This window comes from Camarhynchus parvulus, chromosome 11 (assembly GCF_901933205.1).
Source record: "Camarhynchus parvulus chromosome 11, STF_HiC, whole genome shotgun sequence".
Classification (NCBI taxonomy): Eukaryota; Metazoa; Chordata; class Aves; order Passeriformes; family Thraupidae; genus Camarhynchus; species Camarhynchus parvulus.
This window is the reverse complement of record NC_044581.1, coordinates 2,619,974-2,630,535: the sequence shown is the minus strand read 5'-3', so window position 1 is coordinate 2,630,535 and position 10,562 is coordinate 2,619,974. Positions and strand designations below refer to the sequence as shown.

The 10,562-nt window shown below is 56.3% G+C and overlaps 1 protein-coding gene across 1 annotated transcript; it reads right to left on the bottom strand.

Annotated features, from left to right (window-relative positions):
* Positions 1 to 5,767: 5,767 nt before the first annotated feature.
* Positions 5,768 to 10,281, bottom strand: FOXF1 (forkhead box F1). The gene is made up of 2 exons (XM_030956364.1): positions 8,629 to 10,281; positions 5,768 to 7,031 (listed from the first exon to the last, which is right to left on the bottom strand). The coding sequence occupies exons 1-2, from the start codon at positions 9,686 to 9,688 to the stop codon at positions 6,871 to 6,873; spliced, it is 1,221 nt and encodes a 406-aa protein (XP_030812224.1). The 5' UTR covers positions 9,689 to 10,281; the 3' UTR covers positions 5,768 to 6,870.
* Positions 10,282 to 10,562: the final 281 nt, after the last annotated feature.

The window sequence follows — 10,562 nt, the reverse complement described above, 5'->3', positions numbered from 1 at the left end:
AGGTGTGTTTGTTTATTTTTGCAGTAATTAGGCTGAAGCTGAGCTGAGCCTCAGAGCTGCACTTTCTGTGCCATTCCAGGGGCTGTCTGAGCCTTGCTGCTTTAAATAAAGGAAGGTCTGTGCTCAGGCTCCGGGTCTCACTGCCACTGCCAAGTGGCACTGCCAGTGTCCCCACATCCTTCCCATGATTTAACCATGGTTTGACCTCTGGAATTGCCATTTGCTCTCTGGTGTTGTTCCAGACATCTCTGAGGTGACCTGGAGAAGTGTGTGAGGAAAGGAAATCCCTGTTGTTGGCACAGTGACTCCCTCAGTGAAACTTTCCAAAGGATCTGCAGCTGCTCTAAAAAAATTTACTTCATTTTAAGACTGGAGTTGGAATATTTATCAGAAGCTGGATGAAGCAGAGAAACCTCTGATTCATGGAATGGTTTGAGTTGGAAGGAACCTCAAAGCTCATCAAGGCAGAGACACCTTCCACTGTCCCAGGCTGCTCCAAGCCCCATCCAGCCTGGCCTTGGACACTTCCAGGGATCCAGGGGCAGCCACAGCTTCTCTGGGCATCCTGTGATAATGAGAATTTGGATATTGAGCCAGAAGTTCAATAAGATTTATTCCTTCTGTTATGTTTTATTAATAATAAACCCACGGGATCATTTAGATTGGGAAAGACCCCCTGGGATCTTCCAGCCCAACCACTGACCTGAATATTCTGGTTTTAATTCCTCTCTGGATTCTGACAGGGAAAGTTACTAAAGAAAACAAGGGAGCCCCGTGCCTCTCCTCACTCATGGAGGCAACCTGAGAATTTCTAGGAATAACATCAGCTTCCAGCTGCAGAGCTGCACTGGGGGCACCTCCTGCTCCTCAGGGGGCTCCTTTCATCCACCTGTTTGATCCCTGAGGATGATTCCTTGTGCAAAGATTCCTTGGCAGGGATAAATCCTCCAGGAGCATCCCAGTGCTGCCTTTTCCTGCAGAGCATCAGGCAGGAGTTATGCTTGGAAAGGGAACAGATGTTCAGGTGTGGCCTCCCAAAAGCATTGCAGAAATTGAAGTCCCCTTCCAAAAGTGACAAGAGCTGTTCTTTGATCCCCTGAAGTGCACGGATCCCAAATATTTTGGTTTGGAGGGAGAAATCAGATGCCTACTGATTCTTGTGGATCTCAGCCTTTATATCTGCTAAGAACTCAGTGCCACACTCATCCCTTGGTATCTCAAATACCCATGGAAGATTCCAGGGGTTGTTCCCACAGGTTAAATCTCCAAGGTTTTCTGTAAATCTGGATAATCCAGCCCATGTGAGAGCATCCTGTGTCAGGTGCCTGCATCCATGGAACACTCCATGCTTTGGCATGCCAGGTATTCCCATCTGTCCCACCTGGGCACAGAAAAGGTTTGATCCCAAAGTGCTCCATAAAGGAGTTTCACCTGGTGTGAAGATAAAGGGATAAAGAGATGTTCCCCTCACAGGTCTGGATTCCAGAAGGGAAAAATAAAAACAAAATAAATACATTTTAAAGAGAGTTTTAAAAATTAATTAATAAAGAAGAAACCCAAGCTTTTTAGCATCCACCAGGTGGGGAGAGGCTCCAAACGGGCCCTACCTGGACCGGCTTGGAGCCAAATTTTGGGGAAGCCGCGGGCCGGCGCTCCCGCTCGCTGCCGCCAGGTGGCGCTGCCGCCACGGGAACGGCACCGCCCCCCCAAACCCCACCGGGATCATCCCGACATCACCGGGATTATCGGGATACATCACCGGGATCATCGGGATCATCCGGATACCCACCGATACATCACCAGATCATCGGATATCAATCGGATCACCTATCACCAGACACATAACCGATACTGGATATCACCGGGATCATCCCAAGATTAGCGGGATCACCTGGATATATCACCGGGATCGTGGGATCATCCGGATAAATCACCAGGATACTACGGGATCATCTGGATATCACCGGGATCACCCGGATATATCACCGGGATCATCCCAACCCCACCAGGATCATCTGAATATCACCAGGATCATCCCGATGTCAACGGGATCATCCCAATCCCACCGGGATCATCCGGATATCACTGGGATCATCGGGATACATCACTGGGAACATCCAAATAGATCACCGGGATCGTCTGGATATCACCGGAATCATCCAATCCCACTGGGATCATCCAGATTCACCAGGATCATCCAAACCCACCATGATCATCCGGATATCACCGGGATCTTCCAATCCCACCAGGATCATCCCAATCCCACTGGGATCATCTGGATATCACCAGAATCCTCTGAATCCCACCGGGATTATCCAAACCCACCAGGATTATCCAGATATCACCGGGATCATCCAGTCACACCAGGATCATCCAATCCCACCAGGATCCTCTGAAGCCCACTGGGATCATCCAACCCCACTAGGATCATCCCGATCCCACCGGGATCTTCCAAACCCGCTGGGATCATCCAACATCCCCAGGACCATCCAGATCCCATTGGGATCCTCCAAATTCCACCGGGATTGTCCAGATCCCACCAAGGTCATCCAAATCCCACCCAGATCATCCAGATCTCCCTGGGATTATCCAGCACCCCAGGATCATCCAAACCCACTGGGATCATCTAAATCCCACCAGGATCTTCCAGCACCCCTGGCATCATTAAACAGCCCTGGGATCACCCAAACCCCCTAGGATCTTCCAAACCCCCAAGGATCCCTCAAACCCACCCGGGATTGTCCAAAAGCCCCCAGGACCCCTCAGCCCCTCAGGATCCCTCTAATTCTCCCACAGGATGCTCCAATCTCCTGGGATCATCCAATGTCCCCGGGACCCTCCAGAAGCCCCAGGATCCTCCAAACCCCCCAGGATCCCTAAGAGACCCCTCGCCACCATCCCCACCCCAATGCTGCCTCCCAAAAAATGCTGCAGATCATCCCAATGGACCCTCCCAAAAATGTGTCCCCCCCACAGGGTCCCAGCCCCACATCCCCGCTTCCAGGCCTTCCTTGGGATCCCTGCACCATCCCTGTGCTCCCTCCAGCTCTGTCCCCACGTGAGGCTCACAGACAGCCCTGGGGACACGAGCCCACGAGCAGGTGACAGTGACAGACACAGCTCCAGCTCCATGGGGGCCTTGTAGGGATGGGGGGAAACATCCTGGGAGGAGCAGAGGGAAGCACCAGAATCTTTGGGATTTGCCAGAATTTGCCACCAGAATCCTTGCACAAGGCCTGGGGCACACCAATGTCCTCTGATCCAGAGGGGACAACCTGCCTGGAGACACCAGGCCCTGTTTGTCATCACGATCCAGAATTTTATCCCTGTAGAAAATTCCTGGGTAATTCCATCCCTGTAGAAAGTTCCTGGGCCTGCACAAGGCATCAGCAATGAGAAGCTGTTTCCTGAAGTAGAAATGCCAAAACCCCAAAAGAAAATGGGTTATTTCCCCTAAGGATTGGGATGTGAGGGATGAGGAGCAGGGAGCTGGTGCTGAGCTGAGCCCCAGCAGCTGAGCTCAGCCAGATCTGAGCCTTTCCAGCAGCAAATCCCACATTTCTGAGCAAGCCCTGCCTCGCTGCTCTCCCTGGGCTCCCACAGCATTTCTGGGCAAGTTTATCCCTCTTCACCTCCTCTCACAGCCCGACCACTCCTGGAAAAGCACAAGCAGCTCGGGGTTTGCCTAAAAAATACTGGGGTTTGCTGAAAATACTGGGAAAAACCCCGTTGGGCTTTTGAAGATGGAGAGCTGGGGGGTTTTACAGGGGCTGGGGGGTTTTACAGGGGCTGGGGGGTTTTGCCTTGGGGTTTGCCATCCCCTGGAATGGAAAATACTGGGAAAAACCCCATTGGGCTTTTGCAGATGGAGAGCTGGGGAGGTTTTGCAGGACCTGGGGGGTTTTAGGAGCTGGGGGGTTTTGCAGGAGTTGGGGAGGGTTTTGCAGGATCTGGGGGGTTTTGCAGGAGTTGGGGAGGGTTTTGCAGGATATGGGGGGTTTTGCAGGAGCTGGGGGGTTTTTGCAGATGGAGAGTTGGGGGTTTTGCAGGAGCTGGAGGGTTTTGCACGATCTGGGGGGTTTTGCAGGAGCTGGGGGGTTTTTGCAGATGGAGAGTTGGGGGTTTTGCAGGAGCTGGGGGTTTTGGTCCCTCCTGGCTGCTGGAGGGCTCTGGGATGGAGAGCTCCTGTTTAGACTGAGCTCACTGGCTTGAGGAATATGTGGCGTCCCCGGAATGCAGCTGCTCTGTTTTTCCAGGTTTGGAAAGCCACGGGAGGGAGAGAGGAATGAATCACATCAGGCTTTGGTGGGGAGCAGATACAGAACCCCTGTGAACCGAGCCTCACAAGGTGCTGCCTGCCTCCACCAAATGCCAAACAGGACCCAAAATCAACCCAAAATCAACCCAAAGGGATGAAAACAAACCTTGGGAGTGACAGTGGCATTTCAAGGAGCTGAGCTCCTAACCCTGGAAGCCACACCTAGTACAGATATTTGCTTCAGGAGTAAAAAACCCTCTGGTTTCAGCTTGTACCTAAAAGGATGGAGACAACGTGCTCACCTCTGACAGGAATGTGGGAAAGATCAGCCCAGAAAAGCATAAAAATGAGGAAAACCAATAATGCTGCAGGCAGATTGCTGCTGGCTTAAAGAGATCCAAACAGATATTTTAAAAACCCCAAAACATTAACAAAATTTTAAAAAAAAAACCACCCAAAACCCCACAACACTCCTCAAAAAAACCCCACAGAACAACAATAAAAAACCCCACTCTGAAAAGGCCTCCCCCAGCTCTAATAAAGCTTTGCCTTAATTACAATAATATCATAAATTTCTCCCTTGTTACAGCGAACTTGGATTTTAATTAAGTTGATTCTAGAGCTGGGCTAATTAGTGTGCAGTGATTAGATTTCCCTCTCTAAAGGCAGAAATCCACAACCATGTAATCAGATTAATTCGCCTGCATTTCTTTTTTATGGGCGTTAATATTGAATATTAATAGAGACAGATTGGCCCACGAATTAAAGCAAAAAAATTCTGGATACTGAAGGATCCTAAATTAGCCCAAATACCCCAAATTTCGCAGGAAAATACCGATATTTAAATGCAGATTTATCATTGCCCCGTGCACGACGGAGATGGTGCAGTTGATCCGCTTAATTTTTATCCCTGTTTATTAATTCCTAATAATTTGGGTTCATTTGGGTAAATTGCCTTCAATTTTATGAATTTTTATTTCTTTTTCACGCGGGAAAAAGCCCACGGGAAGTTTCCTGCCGGCTCGGAAAATTCCCGGGATGGAGGAGGAGGAAAAAAGGAGCCGGAAAATTCCCGGGATGGAGGAGGAGGAAAAAGGAGCCGCGGGCTCCATCCCGGCAGCCTCACGCCTGGAATTCGAGGGAGAGGCAAAGAGCTGTCAAACGGCGCCTTTAGCCTTGGGAAAAAAAATGGAATAATCCTAATAATAAAAAGCTAAAAATAAAAAGCACCGCCGCTTTTCCTCCTTCTGCATTTCAAAAGCCTCAATTGAAATATTTCCCAGCAGGGAAATTGGCAACCAGGACTCCACCAAGGTGAAAAAACCCTAAAAAGTCGATTTTGAGTCTGTGCCGGGACGGGGAATTATTGCCCGAGGGTTTGCAGGGCCGGACTCCTCATTAATTAAGCTTAATTACACCGCATGCTCGTTTATTTGCTGCTCATACAATCGTGAAGCCCATGTACAAATAACATACAGGTTTTATTTCGGTTTTTTTTTTTTGCTTTAGGGACAAAACGTACACAAAAAAAAAAAAAAAAGGCGAAAAAATCAAAAAAACAAACCCACATAATTACAATTTTATACAGTGCAGAAAGAATTAAAATAGGTGTCACCGAACTGTACAACGTCAGGGTGGGAAAAAAAAAATAGAGAGGGGAGGGAGGGGAATAATCCTTCATTATATATATATTTCTATAAAAACATATGGAGGATTGTCTTTACACAGAGACCACGGTCGCTTGCAAATTTACAAAGGTTAACTAAAAAAACCCAAATCTATATGGCAAATATTGCCAACAGAGATTCCCCGATTTAATACTGATCAACTGAGACTATTCGTGTCTCGATTATTAGCAACAACAACAACAAAAAAAAAATTGTAGAATAAATAACAGGATGAGCATGGCTGTCTCTTTCCAAAGTGCCTTGTTCTCTCTGCATAGGGTCTGATCCTGCAGTCTTTATGCAGGCAAAAAAACCAAAATTCATAGTTCCAAAAAATCCCTCTGAGAGATTTTTTTGCCCGCTGGGTGTTGGCCGGCAAAAAAAAAAAAATTAAAAAGGGAAGGAAAAAAAATGTTTAAAGTATTTTTCCGGGCTCGAAGTGAGACGACACCGAGGGCATTTGAGTTCGGGGTCTTTTCCAGCCCCTCAGCCCGAGCCGGTGGCATCGCTCACCGCCAACTCCCAAACTGAGTTTGCAATTTTTTTTTTTAAAGAAGCATCAAAACCTCATTTGGCAAAGCCTCACCCCAAACTGGCAGCCGGGGCTTTCGGGACGGACGGGGGGGCTGCTTTTGCTTTCTCCACCATCCCTCCCCGAGCAGAAAAAGGAGGCACAGACGGGCTCGATGCTCAGCTCGCTGCCGGAGCTCCGTTCCTGCTGCCCAAAGCCAGGCTGGGACATGGGACATGGGACATCCCCTGGCACCCGGAGCGTCCTGGGGGATGCTCAGCGCCCGGCTCCGGTCCATTCCTGCTGCCCAAAGCCGGGCTGGGATACGGGACATGGGGCATGGGGACATGGGACATCCCCTGGCACCCAGAGCGTCCTGGGGGATGCTCAGCGCCCGGCTCCGGCTCCCAGGAGCGGGGTTTGTCCGGCTCGGCTCACATAACGCACGGCTTGATGTCCTGGTATGTCACTTGTTGGTGGTAATAGGAGCCGCTGCCCGCCGAATGCATGGAGGAGGAGGCCATGGCGTTGAAAGAGAAGACGAATTCCTTTCTGTCGCACATGCTCGGAGACTGCGAGTGATACCGCGGGATGCCTGCGGGACGGGGGAGAGATGGTCAGCAGCGCCAAGAGGTTCATCAGGAGAGGGTGAACAACATCCCAGCAACGCGGGATGGGGTTAAAAAAAATCCCAACAACCCAACCCGCCCGCCCGGTCCGCTCCGAGCGCGGATTTGGGGCTGTTTGTGGCACATCGGGGCTCCGCGGGTGCGGGCAGGTGCGGCAGAGAGAGCCCCGCGGCCCCGGGACGGCGATTCCCTGCCCGGCCCGAGGGCACTGCAAGCAGAAGGGATTTGCCTTGGGTTTAGGGTTTTTTGGTTTTGTTTCAACACTTAGATTTATTTTCTTTTGCCTCGGCTGCTTTTCCCACCGCCTCGGCCCGGGCGGAAAATGCGCCGGGCGCGGAGCGGGACAGCTCCGTTAGCGCCGGTGGGGCCGAGAGCCGCCGGGAGCGGGGCTGTTCCCGCCGCCCCTTCCGCCACCTCGGCACGGAAAAGCGCCCCGGGACTTGGGGGTGCGCTGGGCAGGGGGTGCCCTGCCCCGGAGCGCTCCCGCCGCTCCTTTGGGTGACAATCGGAGCGTTTCGGTGAAGGCCGCGCACGGGCCCGGTGGCTCCTCGGGGCGGATTCCCAGCTCCGTTTTCCAGAGGCCCTGGATGCGCTGAGCTCCGGGAACCGCCCCGGGGCTGGAGGGTGCCCGTGGTGGGCACTGCCCCTGCCCGGCCGGGACTGGGGCTCTGCCCGGGTTCTGCAGCTCCGGCCTGGCCCGGCTGGTGCATTTTCCCCGCTTCGCTTTGTGTATTTGACCCATTTGTTCTCCGCTTCACAGTCGCTCCTGTCAGGCACGTCCCGCTCCCCCGAAGGCCCGGGGTGATGGGCAGGGACCCCCAAATCTGCCCCATCACCCGCCCATGGCTCGGAGGCTCCCCCGTGCCACAAGAGCCCCGCAGCCACCGCACCCCGAGCGGAATTTGGGCAGCAAAGCAAAACCCAGCGCTGGCCTCGTCCCTTCCGAGGCCTTTTCCCGGCTGAACACCATCTCCGCTCCAAGCCTCAGGGCAAATGCAGCCCCGACAGCTCCAGGGACGAGACCGAGCCGGGGTTTGGGGGAGCGGGAGGATTTGGGGGATCCAGGCCATCGGCTTCGGCTTGGGCGGTGGATGGAGGGAGGTGATGGGCCTGGAAAACACGGCCGTGAGATGTGTGAAAAACACAGCTGATGGCGGGGAAGGGGCCGGGGCGGCACGGGGTGGGATGGCGCGGGTGGCGGATCACCCCATGGGGAATTCCTCCCTTTTCCCTCCAAGTGCCGAGGGAGGTGGGAGAGCCCAAGGGGGCATTCCCGGCCTCTCCTCTCCTTCCCGCCGCTCCCCGCTGCCTGAGCCCACCGGCCTTAGGCCTGGGGCGGCCCTGGACGTGAAGGAGCCGCCGGGAAAAGCGGAGCCCCGACGGGCTCCCCCGGGAAAGGAGGCGAGGAGCGAGGGCAAGGCATCTTCCCCTCGGGAGCAGCATTAAAGCCGCCCCCGAAGCGGGATCCCGGCCGGCAGCGGCACCGCCGGGATCCAGGCGGGGCCCGCAGCCCCGGCCGAGCCCCGTTTGCGCGGGTGCGCCTCACGCGTGGCCGCGTCTTACCCTGGAGGTCGGCGGTGTTGTGGCTGTTCTGGTGCAGGTAGGGCTGGTCGAGGGAATGCGTGGAGAGGCTGGAGGAGAGCGGGTTGGCCGTGGGGTTGCAGGGCGACAGGGGCTGCTGCTTGATGTAGGACGCGCCGGTGTTGAGGGCGGCCGAGGCGCTGGGCGCCCACGCCGAGGCCGAGCTGGAGTAAACCGAGTGCGGCTCCATCACGCCGCCGGCGGGGAGCAACGGGGATGCGGGCACGGAGCTGTCGTGGTGCGGGTATTCCCCGGCCGAGGAGCCGGTGCAGCCGCCCATGTAGGTGTGCCCACCGTTGGCGGGCAGGTGGGGCACGGAGTGTCCCGCCAGGCCCATCCCCTCCACGTTGCTGGACAAATGCCCGTTCATCATCCCCAAGCCCCCTTCGAGGGAGAGGCTGTTGGGGGGGCAGGAGAGCCCGCCGGCCGAGCCCTGGAAGCCGTAGCTGTCGGGGAGGTGGTTGAAGCTGAGCCCGTTCATCATGCTGTACATGGGCTTCAGCGCCTGGCATTTCCTCCGGAACCCGCGGGGCCGGCGGCGGAACGAGCCCTCCTCGAACATGAACTCGCTGGCCGGGTCGATGGTCCAGTAGTGGCCCTTGCCCGGGCGTCCCAAGCCCTTGGGCAGCTTGATGAAGCACTCGTTGAGCGAGAGGTTGTGGCGCACCGAGTTTTTCCAGCCCTGGTAGGAGCCTCGGAAGAAAGGGAAGCGGCTCTGCAAGAACTGGTAGATCTCGCTGAGGGTCAGGCGTTTGGAGGGAGAGCTCTGGATAGCCATGACGATGAGGGCGATGTAGGAATAAGGCGGCTTCTCCGGCCGCCGGATCCCCGCGTTCGTCTTCTTCGCCTTGGGGCCGCCGCCGCCCGGGGCCCCGCCGCTGCCCGGGGCGCTGCCGGCCGCTCCGCCGGTCCCCGCGGAGGCGGCGTCCATGGCCGAGCTCTGCGGCTGCTTCTCAGCCACGGAGGACATGGGGCCGTAGCTGCTCTGCACCGGAGGAGGAGGGGGCTGAGAGGACAGAGCCTGCTGCGCTTCTGCAGTCATCTACGGCCAGGTCCGCGGCGGCCAGCCCCAGCCCCGGCCCTCCTCCTCCTGCCGCCCCCCCCAGCGCCCCCGCGAAAGGCCGCGCTGCTGGGGGCTCGCCACTCACCCACCGCCCTCCCTCCGGCGTCCTCCCGGCCCCCCGGCGGCTCCGCTTTCCACCGGGAGACTTCACCCCTCCGTGGATAAACAAATGGAAGCGACGACACCCCCCACACCCCCCCTTTGCCTCCTCCTCCTCCTCCCACTTTATCCCTAAATCCGAGCGCGGCTGCAGAAGGCGAGCGAGAGGCGGAGGGTCGGGGGAGAGGCGGGATGGGGGGGCGGGTGGAAGCGAGCTGAGCTCGGCTGCTGCTGCTGCTGCTGCTGCGAGAGAGGAGCCGGGGCCGCCGCCCGCGCCTGCCCCGCTGCCCCTCGCCGGGCCGGGCTCCCGGGGCCGCCGCCGTCCCCTCCGGAGGCTTTAGCTGGGCTGGCGCTGCCGCTGCTGAGGGGAGCTGCTTCCCATCGCGGTGGCTGTCGAGTCTGCCCCCGGTCCCGCCGCTCGCCTTCTACTTTATCTCTCGCAGCGGCGTCTGCCGCTCCTTTGACAGACGTAAGCGCGGAGCGGAGATCCCCGCCCCGAGCCGCTCCCCCCCGCCCTCCCGGCCCCGTGCCGGCCCCCTCCGCCGCCGCTCCCCGCTGGTGGGCAGCTTTTAAAGAGCCCTTTCCACGCCGCCCTGCCCTGCCCCACCCGGGGGGGCTGCACGCCGCGCCCCTGCCCGCCGCGGAGAGAACCGCGCGTGTATCTCTGTATGTCTGTGTATGTGTGATTTATGCCACGCGTGACCGTGAGGCTCCTCCATCCCCTCCCTGCCCCTTTTCCCAGCCCTGGAAAGCA